Source organism: Choristoneura fumiferana, chromosome Z (genome assembly GCF_025370935.1).
Source record: "Choristoneura fumiferana chromosome Z, NRCan_CFum_1, whole genome shotgun sequence".
NCBI lineage: Eukaryota > Metazoa > Arthropoda > Insecta > Lepidoptera > Tortricidae > Choristoneura > Choristoneura fumiferana.
Window position 1 is genome coordinate 16,628,096 of NC_133472.1, and position 16,879 is coordinate 16,644,974.

General features: G+C 37.4%; 1 protein-coding gene across 5 annotated transcripts in view; it reads left to right on the forward strand.

The window, feature by feature from the left end:
• The window catches only part of ctrip (E3 ubiquitin-protein ligase ctrip), a 92,754-nt gene that overhangs the window by 28,489 nt on the left and 47,386 nt on the right, over window positions 1–16,879 (forward strand). For 4 of the 5 annotated variants that reach the window (XM_074090249.1, XM_074090274.1, XM_074090264.1 and 1 more), the window contains exons 2-5: window positions 10,078–10,387; window positions 14,820–15,718; window positions 15,890–16,003; window positions 16,252–16,343. In XM_074090249.1, the coding sequence (XP_073946350.1) occupies window positions 10,326–10,387; window positions 14,820–15,718; window positions 15,890–16,003; window positions 16,252–16,343 (1,167 nt within the window). In that variant the 5' untranslated portion in view covers window positions 10,078–10,325. Of the gene's footprint in view, window positions 1–9,803; window positions 9,998–10,077; window positions 10,388–14,819; window positions 15,719–15,889; window positions 16,004–16,251; window positions 16,344–16,879 lie in introns of those variants that run through there. The other variant, XM_074090257.1, reaches the window with a different exon arrangement.

The window sequence follows — 16,879 nt, forward strand, 5'->3', positions numbered from 1 at the left end:
TTTTAATTACAATGATGTGACGTTGATAACATGGTGGCATTTTAATTAAAAAATTGATGAACCAATTAGTCCAAAGTATGATCGAATGCCACCCAGTGTATATGGGCATCATGGATATAAATAACTAGTTGGTAACTTGGTAGATATAGCTAGAATGTAATTTTATACTTTTCAACCGACTTCAAAAAAGGAGGAGGTTCTCAATTCGGATGTATGTTTTCTTTTGTATTTTTGTTACGCGATAACTCCGCCAATTGTGGGCCGAATTTCAAAATTCTTTCTTTGTTCTACAGCACATATTTCCGAGGTGGTCCCATTGACAAGGATCTGATGATGTAATCCTAGAGAAATCGAGGGCAACCCTTGAATTTTTAAAGCACACCTATAGCGATTTTGCCATTTTCTAACACGAAGTCAAGTATTTACTTTCATAAAGTATCATTTGGTGAACTGGACCTGATGATGAAGACCGTAGGTACCGTTACTCTGTTATAAAATAATATAACTATGCCGTATTTGAGCTTAATGGAATCGTTGTGAGATGCACTAACAAAAAATGCAGGAGTGATTAAAGCCAAATACTCGTACATATGTAGGTGAGGTAGACGACTATAATTCGACTCCTGCTGGCTCGTGCTGAGGCACCGACTTCACACTAGTAAAAATTTATTTACAATGTTTTTGAAGTCGGTTCCATTTTTTGTTATTTTTTTTGGTGTCTGCTTGTCCGTTCTATTCCTGAGAAAATAGTGCTTATAGAGCAAGCAAGCAACCTTGCAAGGGAGCATGTAAATTTGCAAGCAAGCATACAGGCCAGAAAGGAAGCAAGCCTGCTTTTTAACACATTATTAAAAAAAACGTTTGAGAAGAGAGTCAGCTCAGCGGTTAGAATACAAAACAAACTTTTGGTCATCCCTTGGGAACGGCATTTTTTTTTCGGGATAAAAAATATCCTGTTATTTATTCAGGACTTCTAATGTGACGTATGCAAAACTTCATAGGAATCGGTGGAGTAGTTACGGCGAGAAAGCGTAACAAACAAACAAACCCACTTTCCTCTTTATAAAAGTAAGGATTTTGAAACAAAAATCGGATTTTTCAAAGAACGTACTTAGACAAGTTTTTTCTGTGTACCTGTTGAATTTAAAATATACTCAGCGGCAAAAAATTTGGCCCACTCTACATACAAAATTACCTATACTGCATACATTTGTGGGCCAGATTTTTTGCCGCTCAGTATATCATGCATGTGATCCATTTTGTGTAATTCGTAAAGCCTCGCGTGATGCTGTAGAAGTTCGTTAGAAACATTAACGATTTTATTTGACTTTGAGTCAAGTTGGCTTGTTGATATTGGTCATGATCAGCGATATAGTCTAGATGCGTAAAAAAAGGTAGGCGTGAAGTGAAGGTAAGCCAGTGGGCACCGCGCGGGCCCTGTGTCAGTGCAGCGGACGCGGGGACAACTGCTCGGTGCCCGGCGCGCGGGGCGCCCGCGCCCGGTCGTTCACACGCCAGCCCGTCCGCTGATCCGCTCCCGTCCGCGCGCGGCTCGCAGGGCATCGGGCCCGATAGTTGGCCGGAGACTCGGCCCTGCTTGTTGCGTATTATCATATTCATTGACCCGAGCCGTTGCCACTATCAAGTGATTACAATTGCAATAGAAAACCTTATTATTCAAATTAATTTGCATGCCGAGCGCCGATTTAATGCAGTGTAATACCAATAAAACGGTGGGTGCACGCACACAAGGTACCTGTCGATATTCGTATCTGTCAGAGTCATTGTCTAAACAAACATGAATTATTTATAACCTGCGTATGATCGTACCATCTTACCATCAATGGCTACTTTTTATGTACGTATTAACAGACAAACGAGCAGACGGTTCTCCTGATGTTAAGTGATTACCGTCGCCAATAGACATCTGCAACACCATCAGGAATGCTGATGCGTTGCCGGCCTTGCATGAAATGGTACACTCGCTTTTTGAAGGTAGCCATATCGTAGTGAGTAGGAAAAAGCTCGGTCGCCAAACTGTTCCATTAAATTACATGTGCAAGGTAAAAAGGAACGCTTAAACGGCACGGTGGATGACCGCCACCCATCAAGATGATGCGATGGAAGCTACTTTTATGCCGAGTAGTGCTACTGCAATTGATTAAAATTTAATGCATCTATATAATGTTTACTTCATAAAGCTAAGGAGCGGCCATACCGCTGCTTTAAAAACGGTGACGGTACGGAATTACAGTGACGCATCATATGCGCACCGTTTTTTTGCATGCTTTCCACAACGCTGCTTAAAATACGCAAACGGTGCGGAATCGCAGTGACGTGTCGTAAACGTCACGACTTTTGTACGGTAACGTCGACGTTTACGGCACGTCGTCACCGTTTTTAAAGCAGCGGTGTGGTCGCTCCTTTACTTCACGTAAATATGTGTGAATTTTATTATAAAGGGGCTCCTACACGGGCCATATTTTCACTGCAATATGTGGCCGGCAACTATTGGTGTCCCTGTCCAACATGTGAGTAAGAGAGGGATACCAATAGTTGCCGGCCACAAATTGCAATGAAAATATGGCCCGTCTAGGAGCCACTTAAGGTACTCTCACTCATTTAATTAAATGATAGAATAGAACGGAATATGAACAGTTCCGAGTCCTCATTAGTATCTCCAGACGGACGCCTCGTAAAATGCATATCATGTATTTTTATTTCTGTGTTAAACATAGCTTTTCAATTGACAATATATCTATTGAAACTAACAGTATTAGTAAAATACACTGTATTTTACTTTTTTTTGGTACCTGCACTCTGCAGTTTTCATTTGTCGAAGGTCGCGGTCATTTAGTAATTTTATGATTTAATCCGGGTTTTGTTCCGCGTACCTTGATTTTACAGAAGCTCTATATTTCGGCACAGTTTACTGTGCAATGCAACTGTTGCACGAGACGACTCGTGTCATCTCGTGATCATGGCGCATGCAACTGTGCCGAAATATCGAGCTTCTCTAAAATCAAGGTACGCGGAACAAAACCCGAATTAAATCTTAAAACTTTAACATAGGACTATTTCAGCATTTTTCCCGCCACTATGTATTTGTTTTATTTTTGTTTACAATGTGTTAGGAGACGAGAGACGTCCTACTTTTCTCCAGCGCCGGCCGCCGGCCGCCCGCCGCTACGTCGCTGTCCTAAATATAGAACTGCACAATATAGTTATGAACAAGATCGGGCGGCGACCGGAGCTGTCGCTCTCCTCTCCACTTCACCGTTGGCCCGTTGGCTCCGTTGCTAACGCAATCCACGTCCCCGCTATGTCGCCCTACCCAACTACGTTAACGTTCAACTTTTTTTTTAGGGTTCCGTACGTATAGGGTGCCAACGGAACCCTATTACTGAGACTTCGCTGTCTGTCTGTCACTCTGTCTGTGCGTGCGTCTGTCACAGGGTTCTATCTCTTGAGTCGTAATAGTTAGACACAAAAAAAGGATTTAAAAACATAGTGTAGTCGATTCTACTTTCGATTCTGAGCAAACTACTTTCTTGTTTTCCGTTATTTAATTAACACCTTATTATTATTGTAATCATTTTTGTAATATTTTTTGTAATATTTGCATTTTGGCCTCTCCTAAAAGTCGCCATTTTACGTTAATGCATATTACAGGTGACGATATGTATATACAAAGGTACAACAAGATTATGATTGCATGTACAGTCAGCCAATTTTATTTCTAGGCCACCACAGAACCGTGTCGTAATGACATTAAACGTCATTCGATGAACATGGTTACAGTTTTTTTTTTTTTTACTATGATAGTAAGCTTCCGTAGTGGCTCAGAAATCAAATTGGTGACTGTACCTACCTAATTTAGGTATACTAGTTTCATTATTAGTTTTCCATTAAAAAATTTCAACTCGCTCTATTTTTTTAGTATGATTACGGGGACCAGTACCACTACCGTGAGTTTACAGTGACCGTAATCGATAGCGACGGCGTAAATTATTTGTAAGGGCGCTTTACAAATAATTTACGCCGTCGCTATCGATTACGGTCACTGTAAACTCATGGTAGTGGTACAGAATATACGTCAAAACCTAGATGTGTATTATCCCATTATATTTTGGTATTAATCCGGCACGTTGTTTTTAAGTATTAAGTACCAGCAGACGGCTGCAATGGAATTGCTCGCGTCCTGGCAACAATTAAGTAATTTTCATCACACTTGCTCGTAAACGTGTCGTAACATGCACGCTACTTTGGTTGCAACCCCCTAACTAAATAAAACCCTCGACCTTAATGTGCTTGTCATGAAGCCCATGGTCGGTAAATGAGTCTTTGCGCGTACAAATTTTCTTGTCATGAAGCCCAAGGTCGGTAAATGAGTTAGTGCCCGTACTGATACTGCCGCGCGCGCTGCTGCTGCAGGACCAGCACACGCACGTCAGGAGGGGGAGGGTGGCGCTACCAAGAGCGCAGCCTAAGGTATTGGCAATATTTAGAAGAATTATATTTTTTCTTTTACAAATATAAAATGTTACTAGCAAATGTGATAAAAACATTGTATGTCGCACGGTCTTCTAATAGACTCGCGTTCGTAATTCCTTATTTACCGCCCTTAAGACGGCATCACAGATATCTTTTACATAAAATATCAGGAACTTATAATAGTGGTAAATAAAACAAGGCCCGTACGGTATGGGAACGCCTCTCGAGCGCAGCGAAACCGATGCGATGCTGCTTCATTGTCATCTGTGTCATACTTTATCCGCCAGGTCTTCTTCTTCTTCTGTTTTAAAATATGGCTTTTCTGTCCTAATTAATAGAACAATTTCGCCAGTGTCAAGGTAAACTCTGTTTGAGAGGGACGTTGTACGGTGATTGTAGTTTTTGCAACTTGATAGTAAAATTCCAGAAACCACGTGGAGACAACTTGTGCATTAAAAAATGTCAGACACGGAAGCAATATAGAATTTTGTGATCACTGTTCACTGTTAAGGTTAATCGCCGCATAAAACACTAACAAAAAAAAAACGACTGAAAAATAACTCCACCAAAAAGAGACTTAAAAAGTAAATAATAATTATGCACTACCTAGCTGTTGCCCGCGACTTCATCTGCGAGGAGTTCGTTTATCCCTATCCCGCGGCGACTATGCTGATTTCCCGCAAAATTAGCCTAAGTTAATTTAGTATAAGTACCTAGTAATATTTATTTTTTTATCTATGCGTCAGCATTTTTAAGTGTCTTTTTGGCGGCGTTTTTTATTTTTGCTGGCGTTGTTTTGTGTCGGGGGTTTTTTTAAATTTTTAATTTAAGTTTTTTTATTTAATGTTTTTTAAACTGGTATATTAGTTTTTCAAAAGTGTACTAGTTTGTTGGATATCCTTGCTGCAGCATCAGCTCATCGTGTTGCCACCATTGCATTGTATGTAGAATCAAATACTGATCAAAAGAATTCAAACACGACATATCTGCTATTATTTTTTCAAGAGTATACTGGTGTGCTGGATATCCTGGCTGCAGCATCAGCTCGTCGTGTTGCCACCACTGCATTGTATGTAGAATCAAATACTGATCGAAACGAATCCAAAAATTGCATATGTGCTATTATTTTTTATAATGTGTGCTAGTGTGCTGGATATCCTGGCTACAGCATCAGCTTATCTTGTTGCCACCATTGCATTGTATGTAGAATCAAATACTGATCGAAACGAATCCAAATACGATATATCTGCTATGGTTTTATCAAGAGTATACTGGTGTTCTGGATATCCTGGCTCAGCATCAGGCCAAGAATACCATAATCTTGCATAGTTTTATAGCATACATGGTTGTTTCAAATTTTAGGTCCCAAATGTGTTTGAAAGTAAAGTAAGTACCCATTATGCGTCTAACATTCCTACCGCCGCGAACAAAAGAGCTGATGATCTTGAAACGGCTGAACCGATTTTGATAAAACATGTCTAAGATCCATCGCTGGAAAACCTGTTTTCAAATAAAAAAAAACCGCTTTCAAATCGGTCCACCCGTTTAGGAGCTACGGTGCCACAGACAGACACACAGACACATAGCGGTCAAACTTATAACACCCCTTTTTTGCGTCGGGGGTTAAAAAAAATTATATTGTCTACATCCGCCATGTTCGAATGTTACAAATCGAATCCCCATCCGCCAGTTCAGTTGAAGTACAAAACAGATACTTAGTTATCTATCTGTTTTGTGGTTAAAGCGAGTGCGAGTGTTGGTTGCGGCGGCAATGTCGCTTTGTTGCGAACTCCAGCCTAACGCTAAATGCACTATGCACACAACACGCTTTACAATTTCTTTAACCAAATATTTCGCATTTTGACAGATGGACTGTTTGCTAATTAATGCCAATGAAGGTTCCATTAGTATCAGCCAAATATGTGGTGTACATACCTGCCACCCTAAAGTGGATTATTGGTTGCTTGTTCCAAAACAATAATGTCGATAGGATGATGGTCTCTGTTAACTTGAGTTTTGAATGAATATTTTTACATTTCGCGCGTTTTGGTATACGCATTGTGTATGTTTTGCGAGTATTGGGTACCTATATTATTACACGTTATGCTCCGAAGGTAATCGAGAGAAAAGAGTGGGTGGCCGTGGATGAAGTGGAAAAAAAAATCCAGAAAAACAAAACGATCATATTTTACGGCGCTGACTCGCCTTACTCGGTGACTGTGTTACCGCCGCTGGTTGGTATATGTGTACGTGCTTGTAATGTTGGTAGTAAACAGTCGGTGTTGCTATGTATCGAAGAAAATGTTTTGATGGTAGATATTTTGTTCGGTGTCAATTGTTTATCACCATAATACATTTCTAATTTATTCAGTAAGATAAAGATAACATTTATACTCCGTTTAAATTAAAGTTTTGAATTAACGGTCAAATTGTAACACACTTTTCTCGGTATTTCGAACACAAATGTACTAAAAATACGTACATGTACTTACGTACACGTACTGTATTTAGAAGTTAACACAATTTTAAATAGTTTCCTTGTTTCATTTAAAAACGTGTCCAAATTTAACAATTATTTTTCAAACAAAAAAAAACTAAATTAAAATAAATTTTATAAATGGAGTATAGTTCCTGCATTGTTTACCATGCAGTACAAGGAGATTCAATGCGTGAATTACGTTAAAAATGTTCGTTGAATTACTGCTTTTTTTACCCGACTGCCCGAAGGAGCGTTATGTTTTTCGAGCGTATGTCCATTTGTTTGGTCCTCGCTGCAGCCCAAATGGCTGGACGGATTTTAACATATGAGGTATCATTGGATTCGTCATAAATGTCGGAGTGACAGGGTATATAAAATTTAAATACCTGTGGCACTGCAAAAAAAAATATGGTGGAGGAATAAAAAAAATATATTTTGTATTGTAACAATATGGGTATCAAATGTAAGCTAATAATTTAGCCCATTCTAAATATATGTGGGTTATATTATAATATTTTCAATCTACCTACCATTTTCACAGAAATATCAAAAAAGATATAAACAAAACATCAAATTTAAAAAGCAAAAAACACGTTTGCCTTAAAACTAAAAGGAAGAAAAAAAGTAGTGTATTTTGTATTAAGTAAAGAGTTTACATACATAATTCATACATTCGCTAAAGAGCTCTCTTAATGAACACACATTCAGACATGTACCCACGCAAACACACACATACATTCACACACACACACACACACACACACACACACACACACACACTCACACGACATGTACTCTTGGGCTTATATAATAACTATAAATATAATAACTAACAATTATTCATAACTATCTACTAATTTTTATACCTGTATTGTATGTTAAAATATTTAATTGCACTTCAAGTATTTTGATACATTTTTGCCTGTAAATATGTAATTGTCATTTTATGCGTCCTTGGGGTGAGAGCCTGGTGATCTGTAATACAGGTACCCACCTAGGTCAGACTCCAGTCTCTCGCAAAGGATTCTTCATGTTTAAAAATTGCATAAACAAACTTTTGTGAAAATGTATCGAATGTGGTCCTTTGTGAGTTGATAAATAAAACATTTTTTTTTATACATACATAAGTACCTTTGAATGTCATTGGTAGCACTTATTAGGGTTTTGCGATAGTCAGCCCTGTGTATCTTACGCACACATTGACGCGTGTACAGACATCATCGTGCCTATGTAGATTCAATAACGCGTATTTTGTACGGCGTGGCCGCCGTGGGGCTCAAGCTAAAACTCGATGATAAATAAGCGATTTTCCAGAGTTAAGACCAAGCTAGATCATCCCTACAACATTTGAAGAGTTCCCTCGATTTCCTTAAGATCCAATCATCAGATCGTGATTTGGTGCTTATGGGACCTAATTGAAGACGTTCCTAGATGAACGCAAAAAAAAAAACAATTTTTTTGAAGTCGGTTAAAAAGGAAATACAGGTAGCTTACAGACAAAAATAATTAGGTTTTTAGCTTGTCTCGCATTGTTCGTCAATATCAAATAGTGTAGAAAGTTTATGGCATTTTTGTAACTGTAGATAGTTTTAAGCGTATGGATGCAATTTATTTTTTTCGGTTTAACTCATTTCAACCAAGTTAAAATAATAACACTTGACTGAAAATATAATTAGAAAATTATCTTGAATACTGTTTGTAATTTCATATTTTTTTACATCAGCGGTAACTGTTTAGTTTTTCAGCTCTTTCTGTTTGAATTATTTCATTTGGCTTGCTCTGGATTCATTGTTACGTCTATTTTTTACACATTCGCGCTGTCTTCGTTCGTCCGTCATGTTCTCATATTTTATTTCCTATTTCTTTTTTTATAAAAAAAAAAAAACTGGCAGTTCTGTATTTGACTTCGGCAAAAATTGGCCTCAGGTCCCTCCCTAAACCACAAAGTGCAAAATTCGAACTTAAATATCATAACCTACTGTCCCGCTGACGCTTATATTATTTAATACTAGAGTATGATAGGAACTTCTATTTTCGAATTTCGTTGTAGTCCCCCTGATCATGGCCTACCAATCCCTACAAGCTATATTTAATACAAAAAAACAGCAATAGATGGCACTACTATTAATATTTGTAAATTATAAAATGTGAATAAGCCGAATTAAGTAGAAATATTAAGATTAAAATAAAAACTAGCATATTTTATAAACACAACTTCACATCAACCTTAATTCAACTCCTTAATTTAAAGATAAGAAACACCATGAAAATAATAAATTGAGAATACGAAAGTATAGGCTACATGTGGCTACATTTCAGCTATGAGGCTTTCGTAGTGTTTAGCAATTGTACCGCTAGATGGCGAATAACCGGAATGCGCTTGCTGGGCTTGCCCCGCGCTCGCTCACATTCGTCGAAACTATTTGAGAGAAACATGCCATTCTCTTCTAATGACGTAAATAAGACAGAGACATCATGCGTATCTCTAGTCGTCTAGGTTCAGTTGGTGAGCTTGTTGGTTGTTGTCAGTGTACCGTATCCTTAGTGTCTCATTAGATGGCAATACGTATCGTGTTATTTGTGTTCTCACTGGTGCCATCTGTTGGAAAATCGAAGGAAAGAAAAATAGCCAGTTGAATAGCCAGTATTAGGGTGATACCATTTCCTCGTACTAGGTGGTGTTGTTCTGTTATATATGTACTCTGTGCCCTGATGGTTCTGTCTGATAAACAGAACCATATAAAAAAAAAGCTTGTAAAAAAAAAACAACATTTTGGTAGGAGTTTTAGCCGATAATGGCAACACTGCCACTGACAGCTAGCCAGCTGTGTGGAATATATTGAAAAAATATCTCGATTTGCGTAGCGTAGCCGTCCTTGATGTGTCATCCATTATTTTATTACAATATTTTCGAACGTGTTGGTTCTAGTAATCTTAGTTTAACTATTTTTAAGTTCATTTATTGATATGCACTCGATGCGTATTATTTTTGTAACTTAGTTTTTAACTGTGTTGATGCGGAAGGTGGGCTCAGTTAAATACTTCGAATGTTTATATAACGTTTCATTGTTAGACTCGCTGAGTGTGTATTATCTTTGTTCCAGATAATTGTGCGCGTGTGTTGTTTGTGACGCTGATTGAAACAGCGGTGAGAGAGCGTTCACGACGAGATCCTTGGCGTGAATGGTGATTGGCGACAAGTGAGCTGGAATCAGAAGTGAGAGTTCACTGCACAGCGGTGGATGCTGAGGCCGCAGCGTAGCGCTCGCTCGGGCATGGTGCCGGGCAAGTAGCGCGCGGGCAGCCGGCTCAGGCCCCGACAAGCAGCCGCGTGTGTTCTCCAGCGTCGTCTATGGCCGAGCAACACATCACACCGTCCTCGTCACACTCTGCACTCTCGAGAGAGTCCACAAGGTAAATACCATGCTATAATTTTAGGCCCAAACTCAGGTCCATGATCAGTAGCAAATTATTAGCAGGCTTTGTTAAAAAGTAATTATTTATTATAATATGAAATTAGGCGCCACCCACCTGAGAAGTTTAACTTTATCTCCATCTGACCCATCTACCAAAAAGCAGTGCAGCGTTGGGTTATATTATATTTTGATCCAATTTATGAAAAGTGTAAACATAGCCGCCATTTATCGGACCATAGACATTCAATGATGTGAAAACCTAGAACCTATTGTAAAATAATTAATCTGTTCAGTAAATCGATTAATTTATTAATTGAATAGATCAAAGTATTTTTGTCTATTTTATTGTTTACAATATTTGATTTCATTCCAAAGACTGTTTATTCAATTATAAAAGCAGTAACTATTTTTTTATTTTAAGGAAAGTAAATAAAAATCGCTTATTCATCTGCGCATTAATTGAATTGATAATGTGAAGAGACAGACACTCACATCCTTCTGGAATGGTCTGGTGTGGCGAACTACAGGGCACTACACCTCGGATAACCGGGGTCACTGCAGGAAGTCGCCGGCAACGTGAAGGGTCTGCTAGGCTTCCTCCAGGAGCTAGGCTGGCATGAATAGTGCCTACAGCCTAATCACGCAAAATAGGCGCACTTAGACGTCGAGTTGCGGAAAACAGCCCGCTAATACCTATACCTATAATGTCAATTTTCCCACCATCTCTACGCTATCTATGCTACTACAGATTATACACAAGTTTCAATCAAGAAATAATGTCTGATTTTGACAAAGATTTTTCAAATCCTACTAATATTATAAATGTGAAAGTTTGTGAGTGACTGAGTGAGTATGTTTGTTACTTTTTCACGCTGAAACGGCTGGACGGATTTGGATGAAATTTGGCGAAAAGTTAGTTTATAACCTGGATTAAAACATAGGATACTTTTTATCCCGATATTCTCACGGGATAGGGATAAAATCTTGAAATAACAACCGCTGGGCTTAGAGCCATGAAATTTAGTATGTAGGTAGCTGGACCTCTGGAATAACACATAGGCTACTTTTTATCTCGATATTCCCACGGCATAGGGATAAAATCTCGAAAAACCAACTGCTGGGCTTAGAGTCATGAAATGTGGTATGTAGGTAGTTGGACGTCTGAAATAACACATAGGCGACTTTTTGACCCGATATTCCCACGGGATACCTAGGGATAAAATCTTGAAATAACAACCGCTGGGCTTAGAGCCAATAAATTTAGTATGTAGGTAGCTGGAGCTCTGTAATATCACATAGGCTACTTTTTATCCCGATATTCCCACGGAATAGGAATAAAATCTCGAAATATTAACCACTGAGCTTAGAGTCATGAAATTTGGTATGTAGGTAGCTGAACGTCTGGAATAACGCATAAGCGACTTTTTACCCGATATTCCCACAGGATACCTAGGGATAAAATATCGAAATAACAACCATTGGGCTTAGAGCTATGAAATTTGGTATGTAGGTAGCTGGGCCTCTGGAATAACACATAGGCTATTTTTTACCCCGATATTCCCACGGGATAGGGATACAATCTTGAAATAATAACCGCTGAGGTTAGAGGCATGAAATTTGGTATGTAGGTAGCTGGACATCTGGAATAACACATAAGTACGCTACTTTTTATCCCGATATTCCCACGGGATAGTTTTGTAACTAAGGGATCCATACATCTCTGTATTATTATTATTATTATTTTGTATTTTTTTCTTTAATTGTACACTGTAGTTTTTAAGTATTTTATTTGTAATTATTTTATTTTTAAAAAATGACTTTCTGCCACGTTACTTGCGGCGCATTCTTCTTGGCAATGATGGTCTTTCCGAAAGCGCTGGTACTTTAAAAAATGACGTGAATAAGTGCCCATTGCGGCCTATTTACTGAATAAATTATTTGAATTTGAATTTGGATAGGGAAAATTTTTGAAATTTCAGCACTGGGTTTAGTCTTGAATTTTGTACAGTTATTCACAACACAACCTCAATGAAGACCACGATATAAATTTTGGTAATTTCCAGGGGAATTTTGTAAAATCCCGAAAATTTCAATTGCAACTACCAGACCGAATAGTTTACGCGTGCGAAGCCGCGGGTAAAAGCTAGTGAAAAATAAATATTGAAATCAAGTGAATTTTGGTGAAAAAAGTGATTAGACATTTAGTTAAAAGACACGAATTGTAGATAAATGTGTTATTGATTTGATCCAGTGAGTGTTTATACAAGAATTTTGATGAAATTGGTTTGTTTAAACTTTTAATAAATTGGATAGGTATAACATATAGTTTAGACTTAACCTTTCAGTCAATACAAATTACAACTACTAATTATTATTGACCTTGTCACTACTGTCCATGTTAAATATTTATTTTCGTTAATCATACTTTGTGACCAGTAAAATCTACAAACTTGTTATTTGTCATTAACTGAAATGTTAAATTCAATTTACTAGTTGCTGTAATTCAATTTAATCAAAATATGGACTTTCTATATACTCTATTTACTTTGGGACTAGGTCAATTGGTGTCAAATGTCCCATGATATTTATTTATTTATTATTATTAAACCAAGATACTACAGTCTGTTCAATATAGGAATGGACAGAAGGAAAATAGGTTCTTTACAGTGCACGCTTTAGGAAGTAATTTAATAAATTGCATTTTTTTTGGGTATGGTCCAAACTTAATTCTAATTAAAATATCGAAGATATCAATATTAGTTTCATTCATTCATTAACTAGCTGTTGCCCACAACCCCATTCACATTGAATTCGTTTATTGCTAACCTGCGGTAACTATGCAATTTTCTGGAATAAAAACTATTCTATGTCCGTCTCCGGGACTTGTACTATCTGTATACCGAATTTCATCTAAATCAGTTCAGCGGTTAAGATGGGAAGAGGTAACAAACAAACATACCTAGACTTACAAACTTTTGCTTTGTAATAAATATTAGTGGGATTAACTTTGCTATTTTGCATATCCTAATTTAAAAACAATAAAAAAAGTTATCCTATTTTCTTATAAAATACCTGAAGAGGCAGGGGTAAACAACATTCTGCAAGGCAGGGACCGTTTATAATTATGGTTAACTATATATGGTTTATAAATATTCTGTATATTATTTTTATAGTTTTTCATCGCCAGTTTGGATGTAAATTTGATGACCTTTAATCATATATACAAATAATTAACTTTTCACAACTAAAACACTACACCAAATTTGGTGAAATTTGGAATGGAAAAAAGCTTCCTAGCGGAAACTACAAATAGAATATTTTTAAACAGGCAATGAGAGTGATGAGTGCATGAAACAGTTATTAAATGTATTTATTAATCAAATTAATATTACTTAGCAAATTAGTATTGTATTATTTTGTAAGTACATTACGTATTAATCTACTTACAAAATAAACAAAATTATGACTTCATCTTATTACTTCTTTTATATATCATCATCATTATTATGACTTCACAGTGTTCAGAACCCCTTCTTCTGTGACCTTCTTGAGTCCAATGTTATCTTGAATGAACTATAGTGACAGTATGAAATGTTAAATGTAAAAATAATGTGATCTGCATAATACGAATATTGCTGCTCTCAGATTTCGGTTTTCGACATTATTGCACATAATGATATTTTAAAATTCGTAATAATCTTTTGAATGGAACATCCAATTTGAATAATTCAAAAAGTAATCTACAGGTATTGAAACAGTCTTGAATATGAAATGATTTATTTAGATACAAAGGCATGAATAAAATGGTCTAATTTAAGTCAACATTTCTATTAACTTTTAAAATGTAAAAAAGTACTTATAGTGACATAACTACAATAGTTGGACATATGGTATTGTGAAGTTTTCTTTAATATTGTAGAACATTTTTTTGTTTTATCTTTTATAGTTTCCGCAGCGCATCAGATGAAAGACATTTGATGACTTTGTATCTGTAAATCAATTACCTTTCTAATCCACAACCACTTCCTCACTACTTTAAATGTTATATGTAAGGTGTATGTAATTCATTATTATTTACTTGCATTGAAGTAGAAATTAACATGGCACTTTATTAAAAAAAAAAATTTTTTTTTGAATGATACTGTTTACAAGTAACAAGTTTCGATTTTTGCTTGAATTTCAGTTCAGTTCAATATTTAATATAACATATTCATGCATTTTCTTTTACAAGGTTGTTGCAAAAATTACTACATGTAAAGAGACTCACAGATTGAAAAATACTGTGAATCTCTGCCTTTTATTACTAACTAATATTGATTTTATCAAAATAACCCGCCTTTGGGCAGAACTTCCTTGAAATGGTATCCAACTTCTGTACATAATAGAACATTTTGCTGTATATTTTGATAAATTATGAAATTTGTGTTCAGGTCTTCTCACAGCAGGGTGGTGGGCGGTCGGTGGTTGCGTCAGGAGCGTCGGATTCAGAGACGCAGCGCGACGTCGCCCCTGCCGCGCCCCACCAGCCGACACTCGGCGAGCCACGCCCCTGACGCCGATTCGCACGTTCGCGTCGAGCTGCGCAGGAGCTCCCGACTAGTCAGCGCTCTTCCCAGGTCCGACTACTCTATCACCGAGCGTTGGTCCTACGGGACAGATATATACGAAACACGTTACGACACTTCTGAGTACAGTGCTGGTGACGACACGACCAAGCCATCTACCAGAAGCCCAAAGAAACGCGGTAGAACGTCCTCGCATCATCACGAGTCGCATGATAGGAAGAAACAAAAGACCCATTCCTTTACGAGCAACGGTGCTGCTGACGAGTGTATTGCGTTCTGTACCCGCTCACGGACTGCTGTCAAACCAGGCGACACCTGTGTGAAATCGCCAAACAGTGTACAAACATTACATCCAGTTTCAAACAATCACGATTCCACTTTGTCTTCCACAGAATCAAATGTACAGTTTTCATTGAATAATTCAGAGAGTGGATTACTACCATTAGACGAGAGAGATTTTGCATATTCGCCATTTAGCTCTTCCACAGATTCAGACTTGCTTGATTCTGATTGTTCAGTATACAGTCCTAAAGCTAGTCGAAGGAAAGGAAGCAAAAGAAAACGATCATCACAGTCTTTGTCAAGTAAGAAGAGCAGTTACTTGATAAGAGGAAGCAGTAAACGGATTAAAATCGGAAAAAGCACCGTAGGAGTCACTGGAGATAGTCAATTATTTCATCCTGATAGGGAAGGAGACACGCCACAGAAATCCGCTAATCGCTACTCGTTACGGAAAACTCAACCTCGACATTCTGATCAACCAGGTAATTAATTAAATATTAAATTAATTATGCGCTAATTGTTTTTTTATTATTCATAGTTTTGTATTTTTTTAAATTGACTCTTAAGTAAATCATATTTACAATTTATCTCATGAGAATAACAATGTAAGAGTATATAGTTACTAGAGTTTTGTACATATCATGTGATTGCAGCATCATCCTCAAGAGCGAGTTGCACTGCACAGTCCAGTAAAGGAACTGAACGCAAGAGTACTACAGACAGTGGTGGGCGAGCTCTGACTCCTCCACTGCCTAGAGATTTTCAAGGTGATTAATTATTTGAATTATATTGATTTTATGCAGAAGGGCAGCTTTCTCGCGCAAAGAATCTCAATCGCAGTTCAACGTGGGAATGCTGCCTGCGTGATGGGCACCATGCCAAGAGGCCCACCTCTCTTTTTTAATTAAAGTTTTAGTTTTAGTTATTTTAATTTAATAGTAGTTTTAGTCCTATGGATATTTTGTATTTTCTTAATAAAAAACATTTTCAAGTGTGATTTTTAATCTGTTCGCAGAAGCGAGTACATCCAAAGGCCGCAGCTCGAGCAGCAAACTACTAATAGTACCTCGCGACCTCCCCTATTTACGTCAAACTAACGCCCGAAGGGTAAGTACTAATCTTATTTTATTTTTCTTATGTTACCCAAAACCAACACAGACAAAGTGCAGTTTATTTGCGTGTTGTTGACAAGTTTACAGCTAAAAACCGGGAATATACATACATGCGTACGACAATTTTTTTTTTTTGCAAAACTCAAGCGCACATTCTTCAATTCATATTTAAATTTAACACGCTACGCTGCGTGCGCTAAAATTTGCCAGCTGCCGGCATATGTGTGTTCTCACTGTTCTCGACTAAAACATGTAAGAAAATGCACGTAACAAAATAATAGAGGTCTCAATTGCTGTTTCTAACTAAGCTTGTTCTTTGCCTATTTGTTTCTGGTAATCTTAATCTATTCCAAACCTACTTCTATCGGTTAAACGCCGTCACATGTGATGTCATCACCACACATTAAAATTAAAACATTAACCTAGAGCGCCTATAAAACTATAAACGAGATAAAACCTATCTTCTTCCCAAAACCCTCATATAGCAAATTTCATCGCAATTCCGTAAAGGAAGTATCCCGTCGACCATTT